The sequence below is a fragment of the Tiliqua scincoides genome, chromosome 5 (assembly GCF_035046505.1).
Source record: "Tiliqua scincoides isolate rTilSci1 chromosome 5, rTilSci1.hap2, whole genome shotgun sequence".
NCBI classification, from domain to species: domain Eukaryota; kingdom Metazoa; phylum Chordata; class Lepidosauria; order Squamata; family Scincidae; genus Tiliqua; species Tiliqua scincoides.
Genome location: NC_089825.1, coordinates 6,621,621 through 6,642,041, shown reverse-complemented (window position 1 = coordinate 6,642,041; position 20,421 = coordinate 6,621,621). Strand labels below are relative to the sequence as shown.

The 20,421-nt window shown below is 43.6% G+C and overlaps 1 protein-coding gene across 1 annotated transcript in view; it reads left to right on the top strand.

The window, feature by feature from the left end:
• Positions 1-20,421, top strand: part of XYLB (xylulokinase) — a 91,057-nt gene that overhangs the window by 21,266 nt on the left and 49,370 nt on the right. Inside the window, exons 9-14 of the mRNA XM_066627498.1 lie at positions 6,441-6,559; positions 7,441-7,522; positions 8,266-8,306; positions 10,284-10,399; positions 11,775-11,890; positions 19,659-19,732. Of these exons, the coding sequence (XP_066483595.1) occupies positions 6,441-6,559; positions 7,441-7,522; positions 8,266-8,306; positions 10,284-10,399; positions 11,775-11,890; positions 19,659-19,732 (548 nt within the window). The remainder of the gene's footprint in view (positions 1-6,440; positions 6,560-7,440; positions 7,523-8,265; positions 8,307-10,283; positions 10,400-11,774; positions 11,891-19,658; positions 19,733-20,421) is intronic.

Below are 20,421 nucleotides of genomic sequence, written 5' to 3'. Positions count from 1 at the left end.
TTTATCCTTCTTTGTAATCTAGTATAAGGAGTATAAGACATGTTTTAAAGTTCAACAGGCTATTGAAAGACTTTCAGGAAAAAAAGAAGGCCTTAAATTTTTTTTAAAAGACTTGCTCTCATTTAAGCAGATGAGATTGTGCCCACGAAAGTTTGGAGAGGCCAACTGTTTTCTGTTGTGATGCCCAATGTGGTGAGACTCACTCCTGAGAGAAAGCAGCTAGAAAGGTGTGGGGGCCAGCACAAGTTTTGTTTTGTGTGTCCATTTTGAATTTCACAGCGGAAAAGAGCCTGCATCAAACTCTTGTAGATGTAAGCTCTTGGGCTGATGGAAAAGAGGTTTGCAGGGGCTTCTTTATTTTTGCTTCAAGCCTGGTAACTTTCTTTTTGAGGCAGCCCTCTCTCAATGCTGTGTAAGAACCTGTTTGTGACATACTACCCCTCTCCAGGTTTCAGCAGCTTCTGTTATGACATGGCAGGGCTGCTTTTAAACAGCAAATTTATTAATCATGTTATAGTTTTGGACCTTACAACACGTGTCTCTGGCTCTGAGCCTTTGTAAGGCTGCAAACCCCTGCTAACTGGGTAAGAGGCACTTTTTAAGTGACTCTTTTATTTAGTGGCTCTTCTTTTATTTAGTGGGGAGAGGGTAACTGGCCCTCCTCACCCAGCACTGTCTTTTCTAGTGGCTGTCTGCTGGTGTTCTTTTGCATTCTTTTAGATTGTGAGTCCTTTGGGGACAGGGAGCCATTAGTTGTTTGTTTGATTTTCTCTGTAAACCGCTTTGTGAACTTTCTGTAGAAAAGCAGTATATAAATACTGTTAATAATAATAAGCAGCAATGGATGAATATGATCCAATTCTGAAATATGAGGATTTTCAAGTATTTCACAATATCACTATACTGGATTGCAACTCAGAGGCTTTATCTGTATCTTTGAATCCACTGGTTAGACTGGGAAGATAAAGCAGTCATGGTTTCTCTCAGTTCTTCCCTAGTGATGACCTCCCCATCTTCTTTTGCCAGCTGTGTTGGACACATGTCATCCTGCTCCTTATAGGAGGCCAAGGAAAAGGTGGTGGTTTATAAGATCTGGAAATAAATGAGCAGGAGAAGTCACTGTTGTTTCACCAGTCACTGGTAGACTTGAAAGTGTAGAAGGTGACAGCCTGGAAACCCATTGTTTTACAGTTTGCAACCCCTTAACAGACGGTGGGCCAGTAAAATGTAGCACCTTATCTTATTTTCTGATGCCGAACCAGCAACATCATATACCAAAATGTGTTTATAATTGTTTTGTTTCTTTTTGATAAGTAAAAATTAAATGGCCTTTCCTAGCGAGTCATTTTTATTGAAAGTCATTATTCCAGATGAGAGGCTGGGAAAGTTGATCTCAAGATTGCTTTAGCAATCCAAATGACGCAACCTAATTTTCTTTGTCTGAGAGTTTAGTTTACCATTCTGCTAGCCTTTCTATTGCATAGTCTTACAAGCCCGGTTGAGACGTATTAAATTTACTAGATACACTGAATTAGTGATCCTAGGTCTATGTTGTGAGCATTAGCTGACTGGTTTTACTGGTCTGGTTGGTTCGGAAGCCACATTTTACACGGAGATTAAAGAATTATGCACAGATGGAGTTTAAAGATTGGAGCTGTCGTGCCCTTTTGCAAAATGGCACAAGAGAATTCTGATTAAATGTTTCTCAGGGTTCAGAAAAGTCAGGGATTTCATCTCAAAATTGCCATATGTTGCTTTAAAACAGCGGTTGCTCATGGAATAAATTATTCTGTCAGCTCTTGGCCTGTCTTTATAGAAGTGTCTTTTAAAAAAAGAAAAATGAAAAAGTTACTCCTTCAGAACAACTAAACAAGGAATGAAAAAAAATATGACACATTCTATGTATGTTCATCAGTGGCATAGCAAGAGGGGGTGCAAAGCACTAAGTTTTTCAGAGAGCCTCAGTGCAGTATGCAGGTGGCCCCTCCCCCCTCCCACTTCAGAGTCATTCCAGGCAGTGGGAGCAAAATGGAGGTGAATGTCTCCACTGCCTGGAATAGCTCCGCAGGGGAGGGGTTCTTAACCCCAGCCAAAACGTCCCTTTAAAGCAGAAGATGGCTAAGATTTTTTGCTTTAAAAAACTTTTTGGCTTGGGTAAGAATTTAAACAACCTAATGGGCTTGCTTGTGTGTGTGTGTGTGTGTGCTGAGCCCCCCACCACAAGCCCATTAGGTCCTTTAAGAACTTACCCTAGCCAAAAACTTCTTTGAAGGAGAAGACTGCCTGCTGGCAGCCTGGTCCTTTAAGAAAAAAAAGCTAGCCAGAGGTTAAGTGGAAACAGTTAAGGTCCGCTTCCTGTTAAGGTCTGCTTCCTCCAGCTAGGTATTTAGAAAAGACCAGGCTGCTGGGAGGCAGCCTGAAGGCCACTAAGCTCAAACAAGAATTTTGTCTAATGTAAACAAGAATTTCACCCCTTCCCCCGGTAAGTTTGAATTGCGCTGGAGGGGAGGGGGTCCCACATCCGTGGATAAGTGAAACCAAGGATACGGGATCCGCAGTGGCATGCCTGTATTGAGTTTTTAATTGGGGACTTCTCAGACTCCACGCTTAGCTCACTGCATGGCGTGTCGCACCAGTTCACGATAAGTGTCTCTAAGATGCTAAGCAATGACCAGTCCCATTTGAAGAAATGAATATTGTCGTATCATTCAATAGGAATATATATTTTTTGCAGAAGTTATGATTGATGATCAATGATTAATTGCTGTAATGGTTACTTTCAAATAATAAATTACATAGAGAAACGTCTTTCCACATACCATCCTTTAGTGTAATGATGTGCAAACTGGAGCTCAGTTAATTAAAGTTGATTGATTCTACTTCATGCAAAATCAAATGCACTAAATTAATTAGATGCTACCTAATGTGCTCCATGGTTCCATAGCAGGAGCCCTCCAGAGTGGGACCAGCATCTTTGGTTCCATTGATCCTTACCCTGGGAGCCGTGTCTGTGGGAAAGTAAGATCCTATAAGATCCCCATTGCCCTAGGATGCTGAGTTGGATGAATATGAGGTTGTGGGCTCTTGTATGCAACAACTCCTTATCATAAATATTACAGGTGTTCCCCCGTATCCACGGGGGATAGGTTCCAGCTGCTCCGGATACTTGAAACCGCAGATAGCGGCTAACCCTACAAAAAGCACTTCACAAATTCCCCCATCATGCAAGTGATTTATCTGTCTCAGATTGAAGTCCTCTTGTCAAGATCTCCTATGTCTTGCCGCCTTCAGCCTCCAACCTGCTTCCTGTTAGCGTTTTTAGAAAGCACAGAGATAGTGAGATACAGGATATGTGACAAGAGGGTTGCAATTGGAGACGGATAAGTCATTTGCACCATGGGGAATTTGTGAACCCTGAGTAAGTGAAACTGAGGATACTGGACCCACAGATACAAGGGGGACTACTGTATTAATGCATTTTGTCCTCTTAATGGTCAGTGTGAGACCAGCACGTTACTGAATCTGCATTCCCAAGGTTTAATTTGAGCCAAGGCTTAACTCTGGAACCTGTTGTCAGTCCATGGACTCGGTTTAATAAGGGAGTGTCTTTTGATTTTTGCAGAATGGCTTACAGCAAACACTCACTGTGCTTATAAAATTAGGAGATACAACCTCTAGACCAGGGGTGGGCAAACTTTCAACTTTAGGGATCCTGGACCTTTAAAAATTGTGCAGTAGAGAGAATTTCAGCAGGTACAGCTTGTCATCTGTGAGATGACAAGCTGCACCTGCTGAAATTTCTTCTCCCATACAATTACTAAAGGTTCAGGATTCCTCAAATTGAAAGTTTGCCCACCCCTGCTCTAGATTAGAGAGTGCAGGACTTCCAAATCGGTTTAGCTGTGACTTTTTCACTTTGAAAAACTGAGTGGAACCACTGAGTTTCCAAACCACTTTTTTAAGATTGCCCTGCTGTCAGTCAGCCTTGCTTCCTGCAGTATATTTTGTAGCACATTATGGTACAACATACTAAGTGTGATCAGAAGCAGCAGATTGATTCTTGCAATGCAAGAGTAGATGCCATGTTTAGATGCCATGTTCTCCCTGACAGTCTTATGGCTGTGTGGACTGTTGTAAAAAGTTCCAGGCTTCTCCATCCCTAGCAGTGTGAAAACCGAGCTCAGACTGTCCCTGCTCATGAAGGAAAGATACAACACTGAGCCTAAGGGCAGTCACTTGTTGATTTTAACATATGGACAGCATTTTATGTATTTTAAGTGGTTGTGAAAGATGTTGATGATGGATGCTATACATTGAGATTCAGCAGCTTAGCCTTAGGGAAGCATGTTTTTTGCCAAATAACTTGCACCCATGTGGCAGCTGTTGGAGCAGCATTCATACTCCTGTATTTTAGGTTTTTCCTTAATTTTCACTTAGTTTTCAACTAAGTGTGTGCCCGTTGAATGATGCCAGCCCACTAATTGCTTCCTGGTCTGTGGCAAGAGAAATGGTTCAGTCTTATGCCAGTTGGCTTCATGTTTCAATGTCTCCTTCCTCCAGTAGCAACTGGAGAACTGGCAGGGTTCCAGAAATGAGGATTTAGAACCTCTCTATTTAAAAAAAAGGGATGAAATAAACCCCAGGGAATCACAGTCTTACTTGCCTGACAACTACACCTTAGAAGGTATCAAAGTAAAAAAAAAATATCGGGTAAACACCTAAAAGAGATGGGAGAGGTTTGCTAGGTAAGAAAGTCAAAACTCTGAAAAAGTGGGGGGATGCTTAAGAGAGCAGTTGTGTAAATGCAAGAGTAAAGAGAGGAGTTGTTTTCCATTGAAAATGAAGACAAAGGCAATGAGAGAAAAAGCATAAAAGCAAGAAATAGTGGTTATCTTTTGTTTTCATATAAAGTTAATAGTTTGTGGTGTTGGTAGACTTCTCTTTAGGTGTCTAGATCTTCTCTTTCTAAATTTCTCCTATATACTCCAACTGCTCCTATTTTCTAGCACTTATTGTTGGAAAAATACTGTCCTATTTTGCACCTAGAGAAAGGGCTATAACTCAGTGAAAGAGCATGTCCTTTGAAGGTCAAAGGTCTTGGGTTCAGTTCCCAGCATCTCTAGTTAAGGAATCTGTTAACAAAACCAGAAAAGCACTTTTTCTGCCTGCTATCTTGAGCAACGGCCAGTCAGAGAAGACGAGTGGGCGAAATTAATAGTTTGGCTCGGTGCTAGTCAGCGTCTTATTTAGATGCCTTTGGGGAATGTCGCCTTATAATCTTGTTAGTGTGCGTGTTTATGCATTGGTGTCGTCCAAGTTTCAGCTCTCTCATCTGGGTTCCTAGATTTTAAATATCTGCTCAGGTGTTGGATGCATCTTGACTCTGGTTACACGCCCATGTGCCTGCTTATGCTTGGTCACAAGATCTGCTGCTGTTTCCACTTCTTCTCCACTGTTTATCCAAATAGTTAAATGCTGCTGAGAGCATTTGTTGTGGCTATTCTGTATCAAGTACTGTCAGATCAGTTTTTATATTAAATGCTCTTTTTTTTTTAAAGGAAACCATTAATTAAGTTTCTAACACATCCTATTTTAGCAGCAAATGTAGGACAGGCTATTATCGAAGTAACAATTGCAGTTTTCTGAAGGGAAGCAGGATGCTTGGGTGGTGATGAACATAGAAGTTATAGATGCACCTCAGTGATATATTGGGGGGAGCAGATTCTTTGAGATTCACTTCTGCAGCAAATTTTTCCTAAGCTGACCTTGCCATCATTTGTCTTCTGCTCCACTTGACCTCTCGCTCAACATATTGGGAAGGATAACCTCCTAACCTCCTTCCCAGTCCCAGTCTTGCCCATTCATTATATGTTGTGAACCTGTGGAGATAGGGAACATATGTTAATTTGCTTTGATCAGTGGGGAAGGCTTACAGCACACCCCCTTGCACACCTAGGTGAGATATGTTGGGCAATGTCTTCTCAGAGGTTGCATCTATATCATGGAATACTCTCCCAAGAAAGACCTGCCTGGCTTTATTATGCTATCAAATGCTGTTAGGAGTTATTATTAGAAAGACATTTTCTAATGGCTTTTGTTTTAGTGCTGTTGCTTACGATTTGTTTTGTGCACTGGTTTTTGATGAATGTTTTGGGGTGGTGCATGTATTTAGTACGGCAATAGCTTTGTTTCTATTTGTTTGGTTTACTTGATGGTGTGTTATGATCGGGGTATTACCTTGCGTACTTTGAGAGTACAGTGTTTTGTATCATGCCTAGCAGTGAGTAAGCAAATGTTGAAGAGAAATAGTGAGTAATGCTTGTTGCAACAGAAGCTACATGACTGGTGTGAGAACTTTTTTCCTCCTCCTTTCTTTCCACCCTGTGGTGTAATATACTGTATATTTTTAGCTTAAAAAACAGTACCGTTTCTCTCCTTAGGTTCTGGCATGAATTTACTACAGATCCGTGAAAAAGTATGGAGTCCCATCTGTCTTGATGCTTGTGCACCTGAATTAGAAAGAAGGTTGGGCCATCCTGTACCGTCAAGCAAAATACTAGTATGTACTGCTCTAGAACAATGAATTTTGCGATTGAGGTTTTGGAACATGAAGTCTGTATCCCCATACTTTTATCTGGATATTTGATGGATGCATCTATGGTATACATTTTAAACTAGTTTTAAAATGTTGTGTCTTCCAAAGGTTCCTAGATCTAGGTTCTCAGAAGGAGCCTCACAAGATCACTGCAGAAGTTGACTCTGGCTGGAGGCTGAAACCCCAATTGTGTATGCTTGTGTGGCACAGATAACGTAAACATTATTTTGTAGTGGTAAGATGAAGGAGAGACTGTTGCCTGTTCTTTTTAGAAACTGATGTCAGGAATTATATCAGACAGCAGCTATTATGGGATGTCTCTAAAACAAAAATAGGGCTATGAAAATTAACTGGTCTTGCACCATTACAAAGAAGTATTAAATAATTATTTGAGATCCTGCAGATGTACAGTACTAACTTGAGATATATCTTCAAGAACCCTAACAGAACCACAGGAGGGGCCATGTACATCGATCACTCTGAGCTCCTTGGAGGAAGGGCAGTGTAACAATGTGAAGAATAAATACAATTATAGTTTTTGTGAGAGTACTGAGATTTCTACTAGAGCAGTGGACTTCAGCCTTTTCTGTGCAACAAATAAAGTATAAGACTGGGGACCAACTGCCAATTCCACCGCCACCCACCAGTCTGCCCAGCCTCCACCCCCATTGCTGACCACCCCGCCTGTCCTGTTTCAGTCTATCTTGTATCTTCACAACAACCCTATGAGGAAGAGCTGTGGGGCATAGCCTTTCATTCTCCATTGAAGTGTAGTGTTTTATATGCAAAAGACAGTGCTAATTTTTCAAAACCTTTTTTTCATTCTTTTACCTTTTTTTCTTAAGGGTTCCATTTCACCATATTACAGTAAGCGCTATGGGTTCAACCCTGATTGTAAAGTTGTTGCATTTACTGGAGATAATCCAGGTAAGAAAGTCAGTTTGCTGCTAGAATTCCAGGTCTCTGTTGTATTTCTTAAGGAACTTTCACTAGGATGTGTATAATCGATGTGTATCCACCTTATTTTGGAGAGGCACTAACATTTGGTGCAGGGTCAGCCAAACTATGGCCCTCAGGCTGAATCTGGCACAATGCTGCAGCTCCCCCCCCCCCACCGTGAGCAGCACTTACCATTCTGCTGCACTGCTCACAAGTAACCCCCTGATTTCTGAAGAACGACCCTCTGCACAGTCATGTCTACCCAGAAATCTGGGCTCAAAGCCTGCTGGGGCAATGGGCTGCAGGTGTGACTGCCCAGAACGTTGCTTTGTAGAGATTGGGTGGGCTGCTTGTGAGCAGCGTGGAACAGTAAGCGCTGCTCTGATTGGGGATGGCTTTTCCCGGACACAGTGGTAGCAAGATTGGTAACTGCTGATCTGATGCAAGGCAGCCATCCAGAGAAAGGTAGGTTCATTTAAGCCCTATTAGCATTACTGTAACATTCAGCACAATCTTATGCATGTCTACTCAGAAGTAAACCACACTAAACTCACTGGAACTTACTCCCAGTAAATATGTATTGAATTGTGACCCTAGTTGCACAGTGAAATGCTTCAGTCCTGTTGATAGCAATGAGATTTAAATGTACCAAACATGATAGTGTCTGTTGTGCAGAATTTCCTGCCATCCGAATTTCATATTTAACTAGACTCCCTGGTTTGTATTTTCAGCATCACTGGCAGGAATGAGACTTGCAGAAGGGGACATTGCAGTAAGTGCTGACATATTTATGCTAATTGTTCATATTGCTGGTTGGATTACAGACCCTGAGCTGTACTCATTAGTGGCCTTGGATAGCAATTCTAGGTTATTAACCTTTGCTGGAATGTGCCCTTTGTTAAGCTTGTTTAGGTCATGTTACTTTCAGTCTAAGACAGGGGTGTCCAAAATTTTTGGCAGGAGGACCACATCATCTCCCTGACACTGTGGCCGGGGGGGGGGGAGGGCACCCAGGGAAAAAAAGAGTTAATTTACATTTAAAATTTGAATACATTTACATAAGTTTACATAAATGAATATATTAAAGATGAACTTATGTGAACGAATGAAGGTCTTGCAATAGCTCAAGGCCTATAAAAGGCCTTGCACAAAGCAAGGCTAGCCTTTCCTTTGCTGCTGCTGCTGCATCACAGATGTGAAACAGCAAGCAGTGGAGGAAGCCCTCGTCCCACAGCTCATGAGAGAGGTCAAACAGTCGCCCTCACGCTGAGAGCAGTTGTGTTGGGCCAGTGCAGGCTCCAACAAATCTCCAGAAGGCCAGAGGCTCATTGGAGACTGGGGGCTCCCTGAGGGCCACATTGAGAGGCCTCAAGGGCTGCATGTGGCCCCAGGGCCGGGGTTTGGGCACCCCTGGTCTAAGATATTGAAGCATGCCCTTAAATCTTTCCTATGAAGATCAGTAGCACTTAAGAATGCTTAACTTGACTGGGTAAAGCGTTGAACCTGTATTCAAAGGAGAACCAGCAGGCCACCGTACCTTACCATTCTTACCCGTTTCTGCTCTTTTGAGCAGGTGGGAAAGTGTTAAAATTATGGGGAATCAGGAGTTGGGACTTGTGGATTTCATTAGGAGACCCCTTGCGTTTCACCACAGTTGAACTACTACCCTAAACCAGTGGTCTCCAAAATGACCCACAGTGTGCTGGAATTATTAATCCAGCTACAGTGGCCACGCCTTACCGTTCTACCCCGCAGCCTCTTCTCTTCACGCCCAGTCATTGCAGAAACATGTGCCGGGCAGCCACTTCTGTGGCCAGTCGCCCCAGAAGGCTCTCTGCCCTGATTTCCCAGGGGAAGCAGCTGCCCTGCATGCGTTTCTGCAGTGATCAGCCACGAAGAGAAGAGGCTATGGGGTGGACAATAAGCCGCTGCTATTGTCACAAGCTGCACCCAAGCCAAGTTTCTGAGGCACCAGATCCAGCCCATGGACCAAAGTTAGGAGGCCCCTGCCCTAAGCCAACAAAAGAAGTGTGTGTGTTGATTTCTTTAATGCTGCATCCAGATGAATTTATTTCTGTGGAATAAGTTGCTTTGAACATAGTTGATTCATACATGCATGTATGTCACAGTCTGTCCACACTCAGTGACTCTCAAATGAATGTGAGAACCAGTGGTGTAGCTAGAGGGGGTGCAAAGCTAGAGGGGGTGCACTTTTGCAGGTGCCTGAACACGCCGTGGAAGCAACCCTGCCCTTTCCCCTTTGGAGCCATTCTGGGCAGCATTTGCGTTTGCCTCTGTTTTGCTCCCACTGCTCGGAATGGCTCTGAAGGGGGAGCAGGCGCTTGCATGGCACGATCAGGCACCTGCAAAACTTAGCGCTTTGCACCCCCTCTAGCTACGCCACTGGTGAAAACAACCTTCATGGAAAACTATAGTTTGTGGTCCTGCTAGGCAATACAGAGATTCTCCCGGGGTGTTCAGTCAGTGGTGGCTGTTTCGTGTATGCGAGTCATCTCTTGGCTCTACAGTGAGTCATTCATTGTGTGAATTTACTCGAATAAATCTTCTTTTACTTACTTCTGCTCTACGTCTCACACAAAGGTGACAAGCCGAGCTGATACCTCAAGAATTCAATTGCCTTAATGTGTAATTTAAAGATAATTAGTACTGCAAACGAATGAGTTTAATTTAATTTCTGTATTGCTTTTCATGCACATTGTGCTAACACCTCAATTATTTTCTCCCCCAGATTAGCCTTGGCACTAGTGACACATTGTTCCTCTGGATTAAAGAGCCAAAGCCTGCTTTAGAAGGGCACATCCTCTGCAGTCCTGTTGATTCACAAGCCTACATGGCCCTGCTGTGGTAATGCACCCCTTATAGTGGTATTTTTCCAGAACATACAAAGAAGCATGTTCTTGAGCGAGAAGCCGGGGCAATGCTTTTGGCTGACCTGTACCTAAATGGGAACTCAGAGAGCCCTCAAAGCTTTAACTAACTGAGAGCAAAATTGTAGGGAAGTAGTCCTGTTTCTTGCTTTCTTTCCCCAGATAGTACTGTTGATTAGTGCATGATTTAAGGAAAGCTTTTTGTTATTTTAATCCATGGCACCACCTTTTCCAAGAATAGCTTAAATAATGTCTCTCTAGCACAGCGTTTCCCAAACTTTTTAGCACCAGGATACACTTCTTAAGACAGCCTCTATTAGGACCCACATAGGTTTACCAAACTTTAAAAAATGGAAATCGAGAAAGAAATAATATTTTCATTCATTCATTCATTCATTTGTGATAATAACTGGAAAGTCCCACAAACATTTACTGTATCTCCCTATATTTACACATGCTTGCAAACTGCAGGACCTTAGCTCCTTGCAGTGCAGTTAGCAGCTACAGTATCTGATTTTTGAATAGCTTCAGGGCTTGAGGCAATTAGATACTGATCTTTTCATCACCCTTTGGCGACCCACCAAAAATCAGGTCGTGACCAACCAGTGGGTCCCGACCCACAGTTTGGGATACGCTGCTGAAGTAAACTGTATCCTCAGCTAAAGTAACTTTTGATTACACAGGCAATATGATCTTATGTGCTTGATAGAAGCTCTAACTTCCAGGGTCATGTGAGCCAGTGGCATAGCTAGAGGGGGTGCAAAGCATTAAGTTTGGCAGGGAGCCTCACCACAGCATGCAAATGGCCCCCTTCCCTTTGGAGTCATGCCGGACAGGGGAGCAACGCGGAGGCCAATGCAGGGAGGCCAATGCCTCTGTTTTGCTCCCACTACCAGGAATGGCTCAGAAGGGGAGGGGGAGGGGCCGCTTGCACACTGTGGTGATGCTCCCTGCAAAACTTGGTGCTTTGAACCTTCTCTAGCTACGCCACTGATGTGATCATTTTTTGGCGGGGATGGACAGATTTGGGCAACTTAAGGTCAGATGCAGGACCACCAAGTCAGGGGGCCACAGGCCTTCAAAATTGAATATGAATATATGGCAAAGAGTTATAAATCCAGATCCACATTCTTGCACTTGCAACTCATCATATTTACTCAGAAGCAAGTTCCACTGAGTTTTCTTGCATAAGGGTAGTTTTGTTTTGTAAAACTTAAATTTTTCAGTCTTGGAATACTCTTGTCTTATGGCTTCAGAAAGCCAAAACCCCCTCATGGCAATCCTGATGTCACTATAAAATTCTGATTGAACGTCTTGTAGAAATTTGATTGGCATTTCATTTTATACTTTAGTTTTAAGAACGGTTCTTTGATGAGAGAGAAGATTCGAGATGAGCTTGCCTCTGGCTCATGGAAAGAATTCTCCAAAGTACTATCATCTACAACTGTTGGAAATGATGGAAACGTGGGTACGTATCTTGGAAGAGAGGGGCCTGTCAAGGCCTGCTCATATCCCTTAGTTCTTTTCTATCTTGATCCTTGGGTCCTTGTGCCAGCACAGAAATGATTGGGGCAAGGATCTGTGACTCTGTTGGTACAGTAGATCTTTAGATGCAACAGTCTTCTGCCACAGCTATTGGATGTACTGACTTTAGTTGTCAGAACAGGTGTAGCAATACTCTCAGGAAAAGGCAGCACTGGGGCGAGACAGTTGCCAGGAGGGCCCAGGGAATTACTAAGGTAAATTCATGCATGTATATAAAACTGTAGGCTGGTTTGTATGTAATGCCAAATTGTGGTTAGACATGAGAGCAGTGGTTCTCAAACTGGTGTGTTGCAATGCCCCAGCCTGAGAGCCCTGGTCTCTGCCCCCTTGAAGGGGTGGGGGAAGGGGGAAGGCAGCGAGGCAATCCTCAGGATTGCACCACTGCAGGGACGGGGTTTTTTTTTCCTAACACATCTTACTTTCTGCCGGGGTCCAGGAGGTGCAGGGAGCCCCACAGGGTGCTCTGCAGGGCTCCCCATGGCTTGAAAGTGAAAGTAGCAATCACAACCCACTTCCAGGCTGTGATTGCGGAACCAAAAGTGGGTTGTTATCTCTATTTGCACTTTTTACAAGCTGCAGAGTTTGTTTATTTTTTAATTTATTTATTCCACCTTTATTGGCATAAAACAATCTGTCAAGAAAACAAAATTAAAATATTCAAGGTAGCCACCAGTCATTGATCAGGCATAGCATTACAGAGGAATTTACGCCTCAACCGTACCTTAAATAAATATTTAGCAACATTTGATGAGCGGCACTCATTTCTCCCGTCCAACAACTACAGACCAAGTCTGTATCTGAACCATGAAAGTTTTTCAGGAATGGATTTAGAAATCGGTGGCATAAATCAGTATAGTGGGTGCAGTACAATAGTACATGGGTCAAGGACTCTTTGGAGGTCAGTTCGCAAGAACGTGACTGGGGACTCCCCGATGGTCTATTAAATCTTGCTCTTAGCACATTTGTAGGTAAGATATTAAAGCTACCCAGCATAAAGGCTCTATGAATCTGAGGTGAACACATGAATGATAGATAGCTTGAACCCAAATCAAAGGGCCATGAAAGACCAAAATATAGAGGCGAACAAGACTTACAGGCTGCAGCTTGCAAATCCTGTTTCTCTATATCGAATAGTCGGGTCCGGATAAGATTGTAAGCTGCAGACATGGGTAATCCTCCAATCAGATCAGTTGATAAATCTAGGAGCTGGAGTCTTTTGTGAAATAGAGTTAGACCAGGGGAAAAAGAAACATCAGCAAGAATATTGGTGAGCATGATGTTTTGATTTACCTCCAAGCTGACCCTTAGCCAAAATCTCAAGATTCTCAGCCAGGCCACTGTTTCAATTTTATGCAGACCAGCTTCGAGCCTCAATGCTGCGTAAGGGACACAGTGAGGTACCGCAAAGATCTTATAGAGAAATCTGGATTGAACACGTTCTACTAGAGTGGAAATGGCTGAAATCCAGATAGGGGTACCAAACAGCAATCGTGCCAGAACTTTGGACTTAAAGATCTGCACCACTGCTGGAATATAAGACTTGCCCCAGGTGTAAAAAAAACCTCAAAGTAGCTTGAACTAATACATTGCTTGAGAATAGCAACATGGCAATTCGGTGACCAAGTATGCCTATGACGAAACAGAATTCCCGGGTACTTGAAAACTTTAACATGTTCGATTACCTTCCCACCAAAGGACCAAGAGGTAGGTTTCCATTGGGAACCGAAAACCACTATTTTAGACTTCTCAAAGTTTAATTGCAGTTTATTGGAAGTTAGGTATTTAATACACGAGCTGATTAAATGCTTCAAGCCAATTATTGTACAGGAAAATAGCAGTATATCGTCTGCATACAACAGAAGGGGGATCGGTAAATTACATAATTTAGGAGGATGGGCGTCAACTAAGGACAAATGAGGAGCCAGATCATTAATGAATATGTTAAACAGCATAGGGCTGAGGTATTCAATCTGTGTGTCCCGCCTCCCTCGTGAGGCGTGGCTAGCCTCCAGAGCCTCCAGAGAGGTTGCTCTGCTCAACTGCACGTGCTGCCTGCTGACTTGCTGCAGCTGTGAACAAGGTGGGTGGGGCAGCATGAGGCTGGGAGGGTGTGTGAAACATGGTGGGGGCAGGTGGGAGAGCTGGCTGGCTGGGCAGGCAGGCAGAGGTCTGCATCTCATCAAGGAGCTCTCTCCATGAGCAACCTCGCCCCAAGGACTACATTTCCCAGAGTGCCCCTTACCCTGGGCATCCTGGAATTGGTCAAGGCTGGTGGAGAGAAGAGTGCGGAGGTGCTGCATCTCATCAGCACAGGGCGCGCTCCTGGCAGGCTTCAGAGTAAGTACAGGCAGTGCAGTGCTTTCCTCTGCTTGGGAAGGAAGGAGCCAGCCTGCTCCTAGTGGGGGGTGTCCAAATGCTGCAGCCTGTATCCCTCCGTCTTGCTTGGGGGGGGGAACAGGAGTGGCATCTGCATGTTGGGTGTATGTGTGTGAGTAGCCCCCATCTACTTTGGGGTGAGTTGTAATCTTGCTGGGTGGGGTTGCAATCCTTTCCACACTTTCCTGGGAGTAAGCCCCATTGACTCAAATGGGGCTTACTTTTGAGTAGACCTACATAGGCTTGGGCTGTGTGCCAGCTTAACCCAGGATCCTCACCTTTCTCTTTTTCCTCCCCCTTCAAAAAAGATAAAAAGCCGCTCTTGATGGCTTTGTCTCCAAAAATTGATTAAAAATAAAAATCCCCATTCCTTTTTAGCCATTCCCCTTTTTCCTCCTGCCTCCTTTGGGTGGGTGGGTGGGTATTCTGTTGGCTGCTATTGTATGACAAAAGGCACAATCCTAGCCAGGTCTACTCAGAAGTAAGTTCTATTTTGTTCAATGGGGCTTACTCTCAGGTAAGTGTGGTTAAGATTGCAGCCTCAGAGTGCTGGCAGCCTTGTTTCTAGTGTCTAATTACAACACCTTCATCCCCATTTTGGGGGTAACTGAGGTGAGGTGTTGTAATGGGGAGCCGTGGCCTACAAGGATCAGGGGAGGTGCGAGCTGGTAAAGTTCGAGAACCACTGGCATAGGGGCTAAGACACATCCTTGTTTGACTCCTAAATTAGTAGGAATTGGGGCTGAAAGTTTCCCACATGGTGTTAAATTAACACAGCAGCTAGTCTCTGAGTAGAGCTTCCTAATTAAGAGAAGGAGGCGCTTGTCCAGGCCTAAATTGTCCAATTTAAGCCAAAGTAGCTCCCTGTCAACTGTGTCAAATGCGCCTTTTAAATCCAGAAAGGCAGCATAGAGATGGAAATTTTTAGATTTGGCATACTTAGTGGCTAAATGGGATAGGTCTAAACAGTTATCCAAAATAGATTTACCGGGTAAGAAACCTGTGTGTTCTGGGCCAATAATGTTATTTTCTTTCAGCCACTTGGTGAGCCTGTCCAAAAGGTATTTTGCATAAATCTTGCCCAGAGAGGATAGCAAAGCGATGGGGCAATAGCTCCCTGGGTGCTTTCTATCACCTTTTTAATAAATGGGCATAATGATTGATTGGGTCCATGAGTTGGGCATGATACCAGTATTATTTACAACTGTGAACAGGTCTGCCAATAGTGGTGCCCACCAATCTGGGTCAACCTTGAATATATCAGTGGGAAGGATGTCCGGGCCCGCAGCCTTCCCAGGTATCAAAAGAAGAAGTTGCTTTACTTCAGACTCAGATACAGGAGGCCAATTATGTACTTCAGAGAATGAAGCCACTGGTACAGAGGAAGTGCCTTTATAATCATCATAAAAGATTGATTTAATATAATTTTCCCAAATAAATGATGAGATTGGAGAAACTAGGGAAACATAATTATGGAAGAAACCTGAAGTAATATGCCAAAATTGTTTAGAATTCTTAGACAAAATGGCTCTATGGAGTAAATTCCACCTTGCAAGAGAGGATTGTTGATGTGCAAATTCAATAGCGGCCTCTCTAAGATGACTTCTCAGTTCAAAATAGCATGGAGTTCTCTGAAGCCCCTGATTCTTTGAAAGTTCTGAAAAGCTTTCTAAGTTCTAATTTGATCCCTAAAAAGGGATCACATGAGACTGTGTTTGCCCCACTTTTTTTAGGGCCCAAATTCTGAGGCGGGGATCGTTTTAAGGCAGAGATAAATAATTCTAAAAAGGCTTCAAACTGGACAATAAAATTAGAAGGGGTCTTTGACGATAAGAAATTAGATTTGACAGTAACTGCCAAGTCAGAAAGTTGTAAATTTTAAAAAGTACTTAAAGATGTTTCATCCCAGAGAATTTTGGGGTGAGATACACTAAAAAAGGAAAGCGTATCTTGAGGAGGAGAAGAAGAAAAGGTTATTGTGAGCAGCAAAACACAGCTAAGGGGGAGGTGATCACTAAGCAAAGGATCTCCCACTGCGAATTCTCTCACAGAAAACAACATGGGGGCAGGAATCAAAATATAATCAATTACACTATTACCATGTCTAGAAATAAAGATGAAATCTCCTTGACCACCCATATCTAATAAGCCATTGAGCCATATCAGACTCTAGCACAGGCTGAATTTAGCTAAATAAATACCAGTCCCATTGATCACTTGGTCCTTTGATTTGCGTTCAAACAGACAGTAATAGGGGAGATCTAAGTCATCCTGCACATCCCTGATCTTGTCTGATCTTGGAAGCTAAGCAGGGTCAGGCCTGGTTAGTACTTGGATGGGAGACCGCCTGGGAATACCAGGTGCTGTAGGCCTATACCATAGTCTTTCGAGACTGAAGGTTGCCAACCAAGTCATCCATGGAGTTGCAAATTTGTGAAAAGATGACATGATCTGGACCAGTTCTCGCATTCAGGTCCCCCAAAATAAGAATTTTGGCTCCCACAAATCTGCATTCCAGATCTCTCATGATCTGATTGAAATATTTCCATTGGTGCTTCCGAGTGGCTTTAGTTTGTGATGGTGGAATATAAATATTGACTATCAAAACATCCCAAGGCGATGATGACAGTTTGACAACCTGTATCTTACAGTAACTATCAGACATAAAAATAAATCAATTGGGAAATGCGATAAAGACAGGACTGCCAGCCTGCTGGAAGGATGGCCTTTGGTTTGAGACTTAGTTGCTGGTAAGGAAATTATACCCTTCTAGAGTAATAGGACGGATCATCCAAGTTTCTTGGAGACAAATTATATCATATTTTTTTAAGAAAAGGTATAAAATCAGGGACCTTGAGCTTAGAAGCCCAGCCTGCCACATTCCAAGAAAAAAATCTAGCCTAATTGGTATCTGTTGGAATAGGTGGTTCTGTCAGTCAATCCCTGTAATCTGAAGGGTCAGGACCAGTTGTAAGGGGCATCTCAAGAACATCAGATTGTGAGGGAATTAAATGTCTGGGAGTCTGTGGGGAGTTGGATGTAACCCCGACAAAAAGCCAGGGACTTTCTGATGGTATGCAATAGTATGGGTAACAGGGCTAATGGAATCATTTAGGCCGGGATCTGGGAGAAGAGTTTCTGTCTCTAAATGCAGTGAATTCTGATAAACATCACGAAGTGGGCCGGAATGCTCAGAAAGATCGGTTAAACAATCAATTATTTTTTTTCCTTCCTTCCTTAGGTAAGTCCTTTATAGTTTGTACAGCCTTTCGATCAATCACAAGTCCGTCCGATTCCAGTTGATCCAATAATGCACTAATGTGTGGTGCAACATTATTACATGTCTCTACAGTAGTTGCTGTAGGATCTCCTTCTAACATAGCAACAGATGTAGGGTGGGGAAGATGATGTAGGTCAGGAGCTTCCTACACATTGTGCCTGTTTGATTGAGATGGATTCATAAGGACTGGAGAATCCATCATGGACGGTTGGGCTTTAGGTAGAAGCTCCTGAGAACAGGCGGTTTCTTTGAACTGTCCTTCTTCTTCCAACCTCCTCTCTTCAGAATTCTTAAGTAATTCTTCTCTTACCTTCTCCAACACGTTAATGACCCTCTGTTGTTCGAGATAAGGAAGTTGTTTTGTAGCTAACACCGCTCCACTGATGATGTCCTCCTCCTCAGGGTCAAGATTTAGCAAAAAGCCTTCAATAGTGTCCTTGGAAGCTGGTCCCTTGGTTGGAGGCGTTCCCTCACTACTATTTTGTCTGTAGTCCCCTTGTGTAATCATGGATGGAGTACAGGGAAGTGGCATAGCTGCCTTTTCGAGATGGATTCCATGAGCTACATCTACCACAGTCTCCTCTAGCTCTACCATCTCTACAGAAGGAACCTGCAGAGTTTGTAAAAACCCTTTGGAGCACTCAGTGGAACTCCCTGCACCCTATGAACACCGGCAGAAGGTAAGGGGTGTTTTTAAAAAAGCTCCCCTGCCACCACAGCAGTACGTTCCTGGGGATCGTGTCATTGCTGTTTCCCCCACCCCAGCACAAACTTACCTCAGGAGATTTACTCCCAAGAAGTTTGAGAACCCTTGCACTACAGGAACATGTCTTCTGTTCATGCATTCCCTTCTCCTCATAATCCACTGAGGGCGCAGTCCTTACGTTGCGCTGGGTACAGGCCGGCCAGTGGGTCTGCACTGCATCTAGTGCAAGTTTGTGGCCAAAAGCAGTGCAGCCCGAGACAAGGGGGAACCTTTCCCCTTACCCCGTGTTGCACTACAGCAGGGGTCTCCAAACATTTTGGCCAAAGGGCTGCATGAAATATCTGGCGCAGTGCTGAGGGCCGGAAAAAATTTAAATCTAAAATTTAAATAAATAAATAAGAGATGGAACTTAGATGAGTGAATAAATGAATGAATGGGCTCATTCGTTCAACTTGTCCGGCCCTCAGAACACCCTCCAGATGCAAGCAGAGTACAGCTCCGGTCATGTTCAGTTGAGTGGGCCAGAGGCTTTCAGGGGACAAGAGGCTGGCCGCGGGCCAGATAGAGGCTTGCTGCGGGCCGCATCTGACCCCCGGGCCAGGGTTAGGAGACCCCTGCACTACAGTGACCCCAATGGGTCTACTTGGATCTACACCAAAGGTGTAGTCTGGGATTGCCCTGGGCCACCTTGGATATACACCGAGGCCCCAAAATGCCTTTCTCCTACCTCCTCCATGCCCCCTCCCGACCATTGCATCAGCCAAGCTCAACGGACAGAAGGCATCTTCTCCCCAGGGCCCACGTCGGTGCAGGAAGGCCGGTGCATGTCCGTGCACTGGCTTATCTTCCCCTCAGAGTGGTGCAAAAGTGCTTTATGGCATTTTTGCGACACTCCCAGGCCATGCAAGGGACTTTTGTCAGCCCAAGTAAGGGTCAGGATTGTGCCCCGAACTGGTTATTACTTCCTAGTTGGCAACAAATCATAGTTTGCCATTACATAACAAACTCGAAAGTATTATTTGTGCTTTTCTCTGCAAACTAGGATTAGAAACAAGGACCAAAACCTGGCTTGTAGGGCAATTGCTAACATTTATTTGCTAACTTGGATGTAACAGCGAACTATAATTTGCTTCAAGCCAGGAAAATAACTAATTTATTGAGGATGGGGGGTCAGGATCATGTGAGCTTAAGGCTTGGTGATAGGCATATAAACAGTGGCTTTGCATTACATGTTAACCAGCCTTATGTTCACCTTGCTAATCATTTGTTGGATTAAAGATATATTTTTCTTACCCAACATAAACTTGTTGTTTTAAACTTGCCATTTAGGTTTCTATTTTGATGTGATGGAGATTATCCCTGAAGCTGTGGGAATTCATAGATTCAACGCACACAACCAACGAGTAAGCACACCCATGACCATTTATTTAAGGTTATGCAGATATGAGAAATGTACTATATCATTGGTTCTCACAGGTTTAGCTCCAGGGCCCACTTTTTAGAATGAGAATCTGTCAAGACCCACTGGAAGTGATGTCATGACTGGAAGCGACATCATCAAGCAGGAACATGTACAACAATGCTAGGCTGCAATCCTGCCCACACTTACTCAGGAGTAAGTCCCATTGACTATCATTGTTGAAAGCATATATAGAGTAGCCTGTTAAAAGTACAGGTTTGTAAAATTTCCCCAGATGACAGTCACATACCAGTGTAGCATCAAGTCTAATAGATTGAAAATAAAATATTGATATGAATGGGGACCCACCTGAAATTGGCTCGCGACCCACCTAGTGGGTCCTGACCCATTGTCTGAAAAACACTGTACTATATGGTAGTGCCCCCACATAGAAAAGAAAGCCTGTGAATGATCATAGTTTCGCAGTCTTGCCCCGTTTTTTTGTTGTGGGTTCTCGGACAAGTTTGCAAACATGTCTTATGAAATGAAGTTTTTCAACTAATTACTGAAAAGAAAGGGTAGTGGTGTGATTAAACTGACTACCTTCTGCAGTTCTTTCAGGGTTGCCTATGGTTTGACGTAATTTAGGTCTCCATAAGCATTTGTCCCACGAGCGATGGGCTTTTGTAATTA